Below are 14216 nucleotides of genomic sequence, written 5' to 3' on the forward strand. Positions count from 1 at the left end.
GACTCAGAAGCTGACGAACTACCATAACCAAATTTAGTTAGTATGCTAGCTAAATGTTAACTTCCTTCTGTTGGGTTATGTCCCCCCACACCCTAGTTCGCCGAAGTTAAATATCTTTCCAGATTACTTGTTCTGAAACAAAATTATAAAATAAAATATTCAATGCCACCAGATAGTTTCCTGAACTCTATCTGTTGTCTTTACAGCTTTGACTCCGTAATCTTTCTGCCCAAGGCGATTATTTGCGCCTTTACGTCTGACAGGTGAATCCATCGATGGTGCGCGTTTCTTGGCTCGATTGCATGGGACGGTGTTCAGTTTAAAATGGCGGCGGAAGCAATGAAACAGGTAGAGCCTTTGATCTGTAAACTTGACCCGGGTCTTTTTCTTTGGATGTTTTTATATTTATTCTATGTCTATTGTTTTATAAACGGATTTAGCATTGTAACTATAGTGGTTATTTTTTCCGCTTCTTTTATAGAGGGAACGATATAACTGACGGATATAGCTAGCTGCTATCTAACGTAGCAGGCTAACTAGCTTGCTACCGGGCTGGTTAACTTTGCAGGATGAGAAGTAGCACTTCGCACTTAGTAAATGACAGCATGTGTTCGTCTCCTTCGTTTTTCGAGCTTACAGACTCTAGCGATGTATTTCGTGTACATGTGGTACAGTGTTCTTCTAAAAGCGTGTTAAACGGAGATGTTTTGTTTTGTGGCAAAGCCTCGTTGAAACCGGAGGCGACAGATGTGGGTAGGGGCGCATCATGGACCGATCGAGTGGACAGCAACCTGCCGCGTCGGCTGCCCACCTGTAGCACCAGCATTATGGCGCACACAACCGACGGCATCAGAGACAACACAGCGGTTTGTGTTGGTAAAGAAGGTGCGTGTGCTTTTTAAATGCAACTTGCTGTTGAAGGCAACAGGTGGAGTTTCAGCATGCTTGCACATCATGCATCTAACTGCCTCTCTTAAACTTTAAATACGCCTGTTATAGGGATTCCCTTGAAACCATCCGCAAATATGCTATAGTGCATTTTATTGACTAATGGAAATTATGAACAGAAAGTGTTTACCCATATGTACAAGGCAAATCAAATATCAGACTAATTGTCTAAATGCCTAACTTGCATTGGCTGAGTTGTTTGTTGTTTCCTGGCTTTTGTACTAGTTAGCTACACAGTCCACAAGTTCGAGTACAATGGAAGTCCTGTTTACAAAGGCCGTAACAACGATTGCAACTATGTAAAAGCTAGCTTCTTAAAGAAAGACCTGGAAAAATACCATTCTTGGCTGATCTAGTTTCTGACACTGAATAAAGGAATACCAGGGCACTCCTCAACATTTGATCCACACATTTCACAGGTGACACCCGATAAACCGACTCCCATTGTTCCATAAAGCAAGACGTCGTCTTGGACGTGGTCTTTATTTTGTGCTCTGAATGCGCAATGAAACCATAACGCGCCGCGCACAAATCTACTGGACACTTGGAGTGTAGGGTAAAGTCTTGACGGGAACTGGATTAGCCGATGAAGCAAGTGAAGTAAAATAGTAAGAGGACGCTAACTATGCTGATGACTGAAACCGTTTCTTATGTTTCCAGTGTAACTACAGAACTGGATTTTCTTGTTTCCGTCCATTTCTGAAGCTGTTTCAATATGAAATTTATGAACCTGTTTTTGTATTTAATTGCATCAGCATTGTGCTGCAATAATGAGAATAAGGTGTAAGCAATATCCTGTCCAGGCTGTTTGTTTTTTTGTTTGTTCAGGCACCACAGTATTTATGAGAAGTTCCCTGGGTAGCTGCGGTGTAAAATGGTTTACATCTGTGTGAACTTATTGAATTCTGAAACGAAGCATACTGTACCAGAGAACTCCCCTTATCAATTCCCTATTACTATAGGTATTACAATATCTAAAGGTTTTTATATTCATGCATTGCATTACCAGGCGGACAGCTTGTCCATTGTGGACCTTGTAAGCATGTATGTCTGTATAACCCTCATAGGTTATCTAGTTAAGGGTGTGCAGTCTAGTTCATTATATCACCTTTTATTGCATGACCATTTTAGGGGAAAAGGTCTATTTCTTCTGGATTGTTAAAAGCTGGTTACCCTATTTTATGACATCTTATTAGAGACCAATAAAACATGCCACATTAAATAGAATAAAATCATCTCAGCCTTAGGCAATATGTTCCCTGTTTGTGAAATGGTCCGTCCTCTGCCGTCAAATCCTCAAAATAAAGAAATGGGGAAGAATAATGGCTGTTTGTTGAACATAATCAAAGCAATAGATGAACTAACAAAATAATATATTTTTGTTTACTGAAGACAACATTACTGGGGGGGTGGGGCTGGGGGTGGTGGTGGTGGAAGTGTTTGTGATTATTGTGTGTGGGGGAGTGTGATCTAGGCCTGTGTGCATGATTGTGGTGTGGTATGGGTGTGGTTTGTGCTTATGGGGTGTGTATATATGCTTAAGGGGTGTATATGTGCTTATGGGGGTATGTGACACCTTGTATGTGGGGTATGGGTCTGTGTGTGTGTGTGTGTGTGTGTGTGTGTGTGTGCGCGCGTGTGTGCATATATATATATGTGTGTGTGACAATGCTTTTCGTTTGGACACTGCTTACGGTCGCCTAGGGAACAGGAGGAACAGGCTGGGACTTGAAGTCTGATGCCCGAGGAGACCCTAGAACAAGCTTATAAAAATCCCCCTTTTTTAAGCCATTCTGTCTGTGTAGACGTCCTTTCACTGGTATGTGCAGATCTCTCTTCTCTTCTTGAGTGGCTGGCCTGTCATGGCTGTCCTGTCTGCTCTACATGCTGTTGGGGGTGGGTGGGTTAGTGGTGGGGGCGTGTATACATGAGAGCACTGGCTGCATTACTGTGTAGAGATGCACTCCTGGATATTGCTTGTTCTGGCTCGTAAGTGGGGAAAAAATACTGGCTCATCCCCTTGTCTTTAGTTGCTTATTGTTGATTGATTGCTTTGGCCTTGGGAGTAAGGCAGGTGTCATTGAGTGCATGGAGTCATTGCTGCAATGTGGTCTGCCTGGGTTCTGGTTCTGGTTCTGTTTTTTTTTTATTCAGTGTGTGGTAACCGTGGTTCTATGTTGTTGTTAATGTTGTGCATAGGACTTGTATGGAGCAACTAAGTTTGTGAAGGAGGAAGTGGACCTGGGTTGTACAGTATAGTGTGGGATATTTTGGTGAATTTTTTCTAGCAGAGAGTCACCAAATAATAATAGGCTAAATATTATTTAGTGTAAGCGTTCTGTCTGTCTTTGTGTGGAATATCATTACATTCCATTGTTAGCTCAACTTTCAGATCTTGTGCTGTGCAAAACCAACCTTTGTCAGCGTTCAAATCATTATGGGCTGTGTGTGTGTTCATCAGTCTGTTCAGTCTTTTAGACTGCACATCAGGTTGCTAATTTGGTTATTAATACACTGTTACTTTCATTCTTGTTGTCTCCTGGCAACTGATGCGAGGTAGTGATAACAGCGACTATGGGGTTAGCATATTTATAGCTCCGGGTAATTGGGAACTGTAGCGCTGGGCTGTTGAAATGGTTGTTTTTGCTGTGGAGCAGGACGTTCCCTTGATCTGGTTGAAGCTGGGTTCTCAGGTCCCCCTGGTAACACCTGTAAATTGTGTGAGCCTCTTCTCCTTTCTGTCAAACCAGCTAGAACACAATTTTGTCAGCCTATGCAGTCTGGTTTAATGGACACCTGAGTTTTTTTTTTTTTTTTTTTTTTAGTGGGCCAAATTTATTTACGAATGATGTGATCAACCCAAATGAACAGACGATAGTCGTTGGGTTACGTGTTGCGGTTTAGTGGATGCATGCGTTATAAATTTTTCTTTTTTTGGTCACAAGTTTATTTATGAAAGATGTAATCAATCAGAATGAACAGACGCTATTTGTTGAAGATCTGGGTGGAGATCTGTGTTCATTTGGGGTAGAAGAGGCAGGTCAGCGGAGCAGCAGGGTGGGTTCTGGGCCCCAGAAAGGGCTTCTGCGGTTCTGTGTTGGTCGCAGGGGTGGCGGTCAGCTGCTCTCTCTGATCCGGAGCGACTGTAGTCTCCATTCAGGCCCAGGAACGAGCGGCTGATGGCTGAAGGCGAAAGCTGGAGTCGCGCGCCTTGAACGTTTGGGCGTCGCTGTAGCCGGTAATCTCTCCTGAGCCGCGTCATGTGGGCACGGCGCAGGGCCGCTTCTGAGCTTTCCTGGCGTTAGACCTGGGGGCGCGCGGCGCTATCGGGCTCCCGTCGGGAAGCCGGGGTTATGCGGGGTCCTGTTTTCCACCTCACGCCTTCCAGCCCCTCAGCTTATCTGACGAGGTCTGACACAGGCACGCAGTGGGTCACGTGACCTGTCTGTAACGTGCGGTCTGTTCCGGAATACCCTCGCTGAGTCATCTTTGAGATACTGGCTGCACTGATCAAAGACCTGAGCCATCGTGTCCCTACATCACTCTCTCTGCAGTACCGTCTAATACACGGTTATAGAAACTAGCATTTGTCTCCATTGATAATAACTGGGGGGTCAACTGGCAGCTACAGTATAAAACATTAATAAATATACTCAGTACAGATTGTTAAAACTGGAGAATGAAATTATGGAAATAATTTTATTTAATAAAAATAAAAAGAAATAGGTTATGGAGTGCTCGGTGTGTCAGTAGAAGATGTGTTGTTGAAAGCTGGTGTGTCAGCAGAGTGGGTCTTGTTGCAGGTGCATCTGGCGCTGTTCTGATGGAGAATGGAGGCGTGTCTCTACAGCGCTCCTCCCCGACAGGCCAGCGGGACGGGGGGGCGCTCAAGCAGTGCTCCCTCTCCCTCCCCAGCTACCGGCCCGCCCCGCACTTCGGCGGCCCCCCCGACGAGGACCGGGACAGCCTGGCGTCGCAGGACTCGGGCATCCCCACCCTGGAGATCAACAACCCGGAGCACATCCACGCCCGGCCGGGCCCCCGGGACGGCCCCGCCACGCTGGCGCTGGAGCCCTCGGACGGCGGGCCCCGGAAGTCGTCCACGTTCCCGCGGAGCGGCCAGGACGCGGCGGGCCGGCTGCTGAGCCCCGGCTCGCGCAGCGCGCTCAACCGCAGCGACGGCATCTCGGTGTGCAGCGTGTCCAGCCTGAGCACGGAGCTGTCGGCCACGCTGTCCGTCAGCAACGAGGACATCCTGGACTTCATGGTCACCTCCGACTCCAGCGCCATCGTCACCCTGGAGACGGACGACACGCACTTCTCCGACGTCACGCTCTCCTCGCCCAACGAGCACGGGGACCTGTGGAGCCCCCGGCGACGGCCCCCGGCGACCTCGCAGGAGGAGGGCCGGAACAAGAGACTGGGCCCCCTGGCCAGCTTCTTTACCAGGTACAGAGAGACACGCGAGCGCTCCTTCACTCTCTCTCTCTCTCACTCGCTTTTTCTCTCTCGCTCTACACTTAATCACTCACTCACACGCACACACACACACAAACCCCTCTCACACACGCACACTCTCTCCCCCCCCCCACACACACACACACACACTTCTATTAATTTGCATACACACACATAACAACATGATGTCAATACAAGACACTTCTGTATTGACATTATGTCTGTATTGACATAATGTCAATACAAGAGACTTTACTTGGTACTGCAGACACACATGTACTAATGTATATGGACACACACACACACACACACACACACACACGGATAAGAGTAATGTAGAAATGGCCTGTTCACTCACATTTCACTCATGCATTAACAGGACACATTTCACTCGTGCATTAACAGGACACATCAGGTAACATTGTGCCCCAGCAGACTGTTCACCTTGATCATACACTCTCACCCCAGGAGACTGCTCACAAGTATTTGCATACTTCACATCTTGTCTTCTTATCATTTCCCACGAGTTGCTGCACCTCCTGTACGGGCATGTTGGATCTGCCTGTTGACACTTGCCTGAGTTCATGTGGTTCAACTGATTACTGAATAAACTTGTACGCGCTTACAAAAATAACCCATTTCCTTATTGAGGGGGAAAAAAGCCTCTGGACATATCAAACAAATGCTACAGGTGCACAGGCTGCTAATAAGTTTTAAAAAGTTTGGGCAACATCCCAAGAAGAAAGCCTTGGTAGGAAAAAGGCATTTGAAATCATCAGTCATAAGACACATTTACCATTTTAAAATCGGTATAGTCAACTCGGTATAGAAAATCAGTCATGCTGTCAAACATGGACTTATGATAATGACCAAAGAAGCGTATAAATATACGGTATAGGTAACGCAGTATGCGTGAGTAGGACTGTTACGGGGAATGTATCAGGAATGACGGGTAGCGTATGAAGGTCAGCCGTCAGGAGGCGACGGTTAGCGATGTCTGGCGCGAGGGCGAGGGGGCGGGTAGAATGCAGCGAAACCGGAACGCGCCCAACCCCGTAAAGAGAGGGGTTGGGTTTGCGAGGCCCGTGGCCCCTGGCTCTCCCGCGCTGGCAGGAGCCCGGGGTCCTCGGTGCCAGGAGCCTCGCCGCGGCGCGCGCACCTCGTTCCCCGTAGGCCCGGGCACGCGCGCTCGCGTTCACACTCTCACGGGCGAGCGAGAAGCCGCTCGGAAGCCTCGGCGGTAGCAAAGAGCGCAGGACCGCGCGCGTTCTTCTGTGGATGCCTGTTGTTTTTCCTCCTTTCTTTATTTGTCCTTCAAACTGCGCTGTGGAAGACCTTTGAACCGGACCGCGTGTCAGAGCTTTGCTCATTTTGCCCGGCGTGCGATTGGACCTGGCCTTTTTTCTAACCTTAACCCCGTTGTTTGCGGTCAGGCAGCAGAAGCGCAGCCCGGCGTGCTTTTGCAGGCCGGTCGGGGCCTGCCTTGGCCGTCGGAGCCGCGATGTTGCAGAGACTGCAGAGGCTGAATATTTCCAGCAGCTGTGCAGTACGTGCGCCAGACCGGCAGCTGTTCCCTCCGCTCATGCAGCCCGGCCCGCGTACGCTCCAGAGGAGGGCAGTGTCTAGCACGCCGTCGCCTGAGCGACGCGTTTATTGCTGCTGGGGCTTGCGGAATGGCGGCTCCGTGCTGAGGGGGATTTTCGCTGGGCGCTGTTCCCGCACGCCTGGGTTAAACATTACCCGGCTCGGCCTGCGCTGGGACATCGCGGCTGTGCTGAACGAGCGCTATAGTCTACCCTGTGCTCGAGCACATGGAGCCCTGCCAGCATGTTAATGCAGTTTTGTTTGTAAGCCTGGTCTTACTGAGGGGCTCAAGGTCAAGACTGCTGCTGGTGGGTGTGTGGGTCTGCCATCACTGCTAAGTAGTTCCTCTACAGTGGAACACTGTGTGGGGACTTCAAAATTTTCTGCTGGAAATTGGTAGTGAGCCTGTATGTCCATACATCTGTACCTCCACCAAATATGCTGGATTATTCAAAACCTAAATTAAAAATTAACTGAGTTGACCTGAGATTTTGGTGCAAAGAGGGAGAACATAAATCATGTGTGCCACAAGTTGCATTGAATCTGCAAGAACCCCCAAACCACAGACTCTAGCAATTCTGATAAATATGAGTGTGTGTAATCTAAATTAATATATTTGTTTTTGTTTTCTTTGGATAATGGCAGAGCTGTCACAGGTCTCCAGACAAACAGACTTGTGTTATCCTGCTAAGTTCTCAGTTCCATGTTTTGAGGACTTCATCAGATGACAGTGGGTTTTGTGTTGTACAAATGACTACAATCAGTACAACTTTCCTACTGTGCAACGAGATATGCTGTCTGTAAACAAACAAGAAACGCTTTCTGGAGACAAAACCAGCTTCTGTATTATGATGTTTCAGAAAGGATCAGACACAAATTCAGGAATGTCCTGTTCGTTCGTTGAAAGCCTTTTGTGTACAAGAACATGAATCAGTCTATCAGCACCCCCCACCCTACCCCACCCCACCCCAAGCCCAGGTCTTCCTGCCAGAGTTCCTGTTCCTGTTTTTTTTCTTTTTGTGTCTGAAAGAAGTGGTTTTTCCTTCTTTAAACGAGGGTTAGAAGTTCGGAAGGGCCCCCCTTTGAATCAGGAGGTGAATCCACAGCATGTTGCATAACATTTTGGGTGTGTATGGAACAGCATCTTAAACTCTCAGCTGTTCTTAAGTAAGGGGGGGTGGGGGGTGCAGGCCATGAACTTCGCTCTCTCTGAGGGTATAGGCTGGTAGAGACAGCCTGGGGGGGGGGGGTATGGAAGAGGGGGGATCTTCCTGTGAACCCAGCTTTCTCTGCATCCACCCCAGCATCCTGCCACACTGGCACATCCTACATAAGTCACCGATGGTGTCAGAATAATGGAACAGGAGTTTCAAGTTGTGAACATTTGAGCTGGCGGGCGTGGCTGGATAAGTTCTATTCCTGTGCTTCGGCCCAGTGAAGATGTCAGGAGCCATTACAGTGATTGGCAGCTCAAAAGAGGGTGGTGCACATTATATCGGCTGAATTGTTTGAGCTCTACGTTAGAACAAAATGTGTGGTATGCTACATCGGAGAAGAAACCTTTATTTATTAATTTTTTATGCTCTTTGAATTTCATTGAAGCTTCTGATTTATTCAGTTGCAAGATTCTTATCACCTTCCATTCATACTAGTTTTCATGCATTCGGCAGAGCAGTCAAGCACAGTAAATATTAGGCAAATGTTCTAGTATACGTATCTTTTTTTGTTGTCCTGCACTAAAGAGTTTTCCTGCACTTTTCGTACAGATGGCAGTGGTCACTCTAGCCCATTGAATGCTGGGTCTTTGGAACACAGGGCATTCCAAAATCTGTGTTTTACATGAATTCACTTGCTTTCTGATGAATATTTTTTCCACAAAATTCCAACTCGCAGTAATAACACAATAAATGTAAGCCGGATGAAATAGCAGGGTTAGCAGGATGAAATCGGATGCAAATAATGTTTTGGTGTTCTAATCAAAACAAATGTGTGTCCACAGGCTAATAATATTTGGAGCAATTTCTGTTTTAATTTACTCATGTTTGGTGCAAGCTAGCCAGAGCATGACATCTTGTTTCTGACTTTTCGTTCAAATAATGACTTTCTCTTTGAAAGGCTACCAAAGGCTGTGTAAATATCATGTTCAGTAAACATCTCAAATGTCATACACCGAAAGGCGATTGGCTCAAAGAAACATGAGTTAATTATTTTGCTGTGGTTCAAGTCTGGGTCATCGCCCGTTGTAATCTTAAATGAAAAAGAAAAAGACTTTGGAATATCTACATTCAGAGAAGGCAGTGTATTTGTCCCATGAATTTTGGCTCTGTTTTATGTGCACAAATGCAGAATCCTGTGTTAACGTGCCCACTGGATGGGTATCTGTCCCCCCACCATGGACTGCATATGGAGCATTGCAGTCTCCAGCGGTGCACCATGTACTGTAACAAATTTGTGTCCGCCCTGTGCTTACCTACATATTTTTAGAAACCCATTGTGTTCAAAGGAGACGCTAACCTTTAAAGAAAGAAAAATATTCCCTTGTAGACAAACCCAAGCCTGTAATTACGTCGTCCTGCTGCAACTGCAGTTGTTTTAGCTCCCACACAGCCAGGTAGGAACTCTTCAAAAACGTGACCGGAGTGTACATGTACCATGCAGTGCATGTCTGCAGTGGGTGTATTTGGGTGTTCCTCGGTTCAGCCGGTAGGCAGTGGAGTTGAGCGCAGAGCCGTTTGTAGCGGCGGTGTGGTTGCGTAGTGAGGTACGCGGGCGGGCGGGGCGGGCAGCTGCTCGGGAAGACTTCACAGCGCTGCCGCTAAACAAATGGCGGCGGCGGGCTGTTTGCTTAGCGTGTTGACCCGGGGTAATGACGCCTGGCCGCTAAACACACGGCACCGCGTGGGGCGGCGTGACGTGCGGGAGCAGCTGCTGCCACACACGGAGCTCTGGAGGTGATTAAGAGCCTGTCTGGGCTCGGCGCTGCTCCTGTTCTGTGAGCCCGGGGGTTCGAAAGGCACTCTGTGTGCGTGCGTGTGCACGCGTGCACGTGTGTACGTGCGTGCGTGCATACACACCACAGGTAACCAACCCTCTTCCTGGAGAGCTACTGCCCTGTGGGGTTTCACTCTAACCCTAACAAAGCTCACTTCATTCAACAGCTAGAGCTCATTGAGCTGTTAATTAGGCAGGTGTGCCAAATTAGGGTTGAAATGAAAACCTACAGGAGGGTAGGTCTCCAGAAACAAGGTTGGTCACAAATGGTGTACTCTATTGTACTGCTGTGGGCTTCTCTGTCACCACTTAATTCAGGCTGTGGTAACCCTGCCTCTGTGCAATGCTGTGACACCCCCCCCCCAGGACTCTTATAAAGGACATTTTAATCTCTGGGAGACTTCCTAGTTAAATAAATCTCAAATAAAGCAAATGGAATCTACGGTGTTGCGTGTGTAATCCTGTGACTGTACTGAGGCTATGGAATTCTCAGTGCTGTCAGTATCAGTGTATGGAGGCCGTCAGTGTCAATGTATGGAGGCCGTGGTTTTAATTCTCTTTCTGCTATTACCGCTGAGGTCATTTGTAAATGTTAGTGACCCATGGAAGAGCTCAGAGGGGGTGGTGGCTGGGTGTGCATATGAACAGTGGCTGGGATGGGGGGGAGGGGGGGTGTTCGCTGGGTAAGTTACCAAAGCCGTAAGGTACTGAAGACCCCTCCATTCACACGTGCGAGCCGCACAGTTTTGCTCATTTGTGTCCCACAAATGCATTCTAATGCGCTTTATTACAGAAACGCACACGTTCATCTCCTGCACTGTGCTGTTATTGCTCTGCGTCCCATGTTCCTGCTCTGCAGGACCTGTAGCTCTCGTCCCCCATGTTTATCTTATGGGTATACCGCTGAAGCTGAGCCATTTGTGTCCATTGCACCCGCAGCATCGGGAAGCGTCAGAGTTATTCACTCTGAATGAGGGAGGCCGGTCTTCATTCACAGTAACTGACACTCACTCCTTTTATAACTCCGTTGGTTTGTGCTGTATAGGTGGTGCAAGTCAACACCATAGCCCTTGTTGCTCTAGCTGTCCAGACTTCAGTATTATGGTACAGTGGTATATATGCTCTGTTTGTATACCACCTGGTTGTTTCCTTGAGTATTGACATTTTGTGATGTTGAGTTGTTCTGGTTAGCGGCGTCTGCTAAGTGCATACATGTAAATTTAGTGTACAGAGCACCCCAGCTGCCACTGGAAATGAAACAAAGCCCAGTGAAACTCTGAGTCTGTTTCCCTACATCACCATGACTTATGACTTTATTGGCAAATGCAAAAGGGCCTGTGGCCTCATTTTCCTGTGGGCTGTAGTAAATTCCTGTTTTGTGAAACACGTTGCCGACGTTGTCATGGAAATAAACACAGGACAAGCCCTCTCGGCGCACGCAATGGTGATTGGGTGATCTAATTAAACCGGCCAATGGGATTTCCTAGTTTGGCACCAGTGGTGAGTATGGGGCTAAGTGGAGGCTCTGTTCATTAACATACAGTGAGCGTTTGTCCACTGTTACGCTCAGTCTGATATCAGCGTAGAGCTGCTTTGTGATTTGATCAGTAAGCAACTAAATATATTAGCTGTTGACTGTGATTTGAGGTGGCTTAACGGGAACTCAGGGGTTGTTTGTTCTGTCCTCCCCCAAGGCCGTGCCTGTTAAAGACTGCAGACTTTATTTCCCTTTTAGACTGACACTGTTCATGCAACTTTCACTTCCTCACTGCAGCAGATCCTCATAGCACTGAAAGCCTTTTTTATTTTTTTTTCCAGGCATGATAGAGGTGTGTGTGTGTGTGTGTGTGTGTTCCTGCGTGTGTGTGTGTGTGTGTGTGTGTGTGTACGTGTGTACGTGTGTGTGGGGGCGGGGGGGTGGGTGCAGATGGTGGTTAGGAAGGAAGGGGCGGTGCTTACTGTAGGCGGAGCTGTTTTCTCAAAGCCTGTGTTTATTGGCTGCAGGTGAAGGTGCTCTGTTTTTGTAACCTGACACCAACATGGCTTTTGGGAGTGTGAGAAGTGGAGGTTTGTTTAAAGTTTCTTGCACGTGTTGATCCCTGGACCTCCCCCGCCCCCTTTTTCACTCTCCTTCCCTCCCTCCCTCTCTCGCTCTCCCTGTCCCTTCCTCTTTTTCTGCCCTGCCTCATGCTCAGTTCTCTGCTGAGTGTGCTTTAACCAGGCTGGTTAATATCGCACTCACCTTTGAGCTGTGACACCGTCTCTCTCTCTCTCTCTGCGCTGGTAGACTTGGCAGCCTCAGGTCCCTGCTCTCCTGAGCCTGCACTTTGGAGAAACGGTCTCAGGATTCGGGAATGAGGGGGTGGCTCCACGCCCTCTCTCCGAGGGCCTAAGAGGAAGGGCTCAGATTCTGGGACCCGACCCAAGCTGTCACGGGGCAGCGATCTCCACCGTTGTTTCGCACCGTTTGGCCGCTTGCTGTAAACTTTCGGTGGGTTTTGGATTCGCTCTCTGGAGCTCAGACCATGGCGGCGCCTTCCCTGCTCCTGCTGATCGACCGGTGAGTTTGGAGCGCGTCTCTGATCGTCTGTCCGTGCCTCGGCGGCTGTAGCGCCAGACCGGCTCCGCTTGAGCCCGCGTCCGTGCCAGCCTCGCTGTTCGTCCCCAGCTGAGAGTGAGTCTTTCTCTGTGAAACTGTGAAATGTCTCTGCTAAGAGGTGAAATGTGTGTCTTTCAGCATGGTCATGTGACACTAACTCTAACTCTAACTCGCAATACTGGGGTCTGAGGAATGGTCAGGAGAAATGACCCAGCAGCGGTCTGTCTCTTTGGATCCACTTTTCCATTCCAGTCCATTTCCAGCTGTTGTACTTCAGATTCAAATGGCTTTATTGGCAGGGCAGACCAGCGGTGTCTGGGCTTTTTAAATGCAGTGTGCGGTAAGAATGGAAGTACACTAATGTTTGGCTCACTCTGTCTTTCTAAAGAGCCTGCCATGCTTTTGGTAGAGATGTGGGTGGAAGTGACAGTGCTGTTGAGTTTAACTCTGTGAGTGTAGATTTGGTTTTTATCACACACCAGTGCCCTTGCCATGCTTAGAGAGCTCCTTCAGGAGGAGGGTGTGTCACGAGGTTGGGGGTTGGTGGGAGGGTGGGGGGTTAACTGTAGTTCAAGACACTCTGTACTTTCATGAAGCCCAAGGGTTTCTCTCCCCAAGTCAAGCCCACTTCCAGCATGCAGTTCATGTCTTAATGGCACAGCCCCTTTTTGTAATAGCTGCATTTCTGACTCCAGAAAAAATGCAAAAGTGATCACATGGATGTTTTGATTTGCACTGCCTGTTGGTGGCACACGCACAAACTCATGTATGTGCACATGCACGTGTTTGTTTATATGTAAACAAATGTGTGCATTGTGTATTTGTTTTGCTGCCCTCATTTTGGCCTTCGTCGTTTTACCGTGGGTGTTTAAAAAATCTGCATTAAAAAGCTAGCAAAGATAAAAGATGAAGAGGGTACCATTCATGAGCCGTTATGTCTAAACAATTTAACCAGGCATGCCCTAAAAAACCTGCACATTTTATTTCTTTCTTATGTAATAAAATGTATAATGTACATACATCTGCTTGCACCACTGAACCCCTGCAGCTAATGCAGAGCTGCATGACTTGTCTGTGGTCTTCCCAAGGTTGCTCATGTAACACCCCTCCTCATCTGACTGCCTGTTTCAGCTCGCATCAGGTTTAAAGCCTTCACATTAAAGCCCACAGGGCAGCGAATGGAACGGCTCTACTGTTCCTTATGTAATCTTCAAACTCTGCACACCCATAAGATCTCCCCATTCTGCAGCCTTCAGCCGGCTGGCTCTCCCCTCCCTGTGTGGTCAAGACGCCTGTCAGTACTGGACCATTGGAATCATTGGAGGAGTCATTGTCCGTCAGGCTCAAGACCCACCTCTTCAGACTGCATGGCCTCCACCCCATAGCACCCTCACTTGTTGTACTGATTCAGACTGTTTGTTATGGTTTTAGGCTTTATATTTCTCTCCCTGTACTCCTTGCTCTGGATGTGGTTTGCGTTCATTTAAAATTGGCCCTTTGGTTCCTGGTTAGCATAAGCCGCGTTTCCACCAAAATTACCCGGAACTTTCAGTCCCAGGAACTACTTTACCAGGAACGAAAAGGTTCCTTCAGCCAATGGTTGTCTGCGTTTCCACCGGGGTCTAAAGTACCGCGA

General features: G+C 48.0%; 1 protein-coding gene across 3 annotated transcripts in view; it reads left to right on the forward strand.

The window, feature by feature from the left end:
- The first annotated feature begins 264 nt into the window (after window positions 1-264).
- Window positions 265-14216, forward strand: part of tbc1d14 (TBC1 domain family, member 14) — a 42990-nt gene continuing 29038 nt past the window's right edge. For 2 of the 3 annotated variants that reach the window (XM_035427520.1, XM_035427521.1), the window contains exons 1-3: window positions 265-348; window positions 724-885; window positions 4752-5397. In XM_035427520.1, the coding sequence (XP_035283411.1) occupies window positions 828-885; window positions 4752-5397 (704 nt within the window). In that variant the 5' untranslated portion in view covers window positions 265-348; window positions 724-827. Of the gene's footprint in view, window positions 349-723; window positions 886-4751; window positions 5398-12173; window positions 12542-14216 lie in introns of those variants that run through there. The other variant, XM_035427522.1, reaches the window with a different exon arrangement.

This window comes from Anguilla anguilla, chromosome 7 (genome assembly GCF_013347855.1).
Source record: "Anguilla anguilla isolate fAngAng1 chromosome 7, fAngAng1.pri, whole genome shotgun sequence".
NCBI classification, from domain to species: Eukaryota; Metazoa; Chordata; class Actinopteri; order Anguilliformes; family Anguillidae; genus Anguilla; species Anguilla anguilla.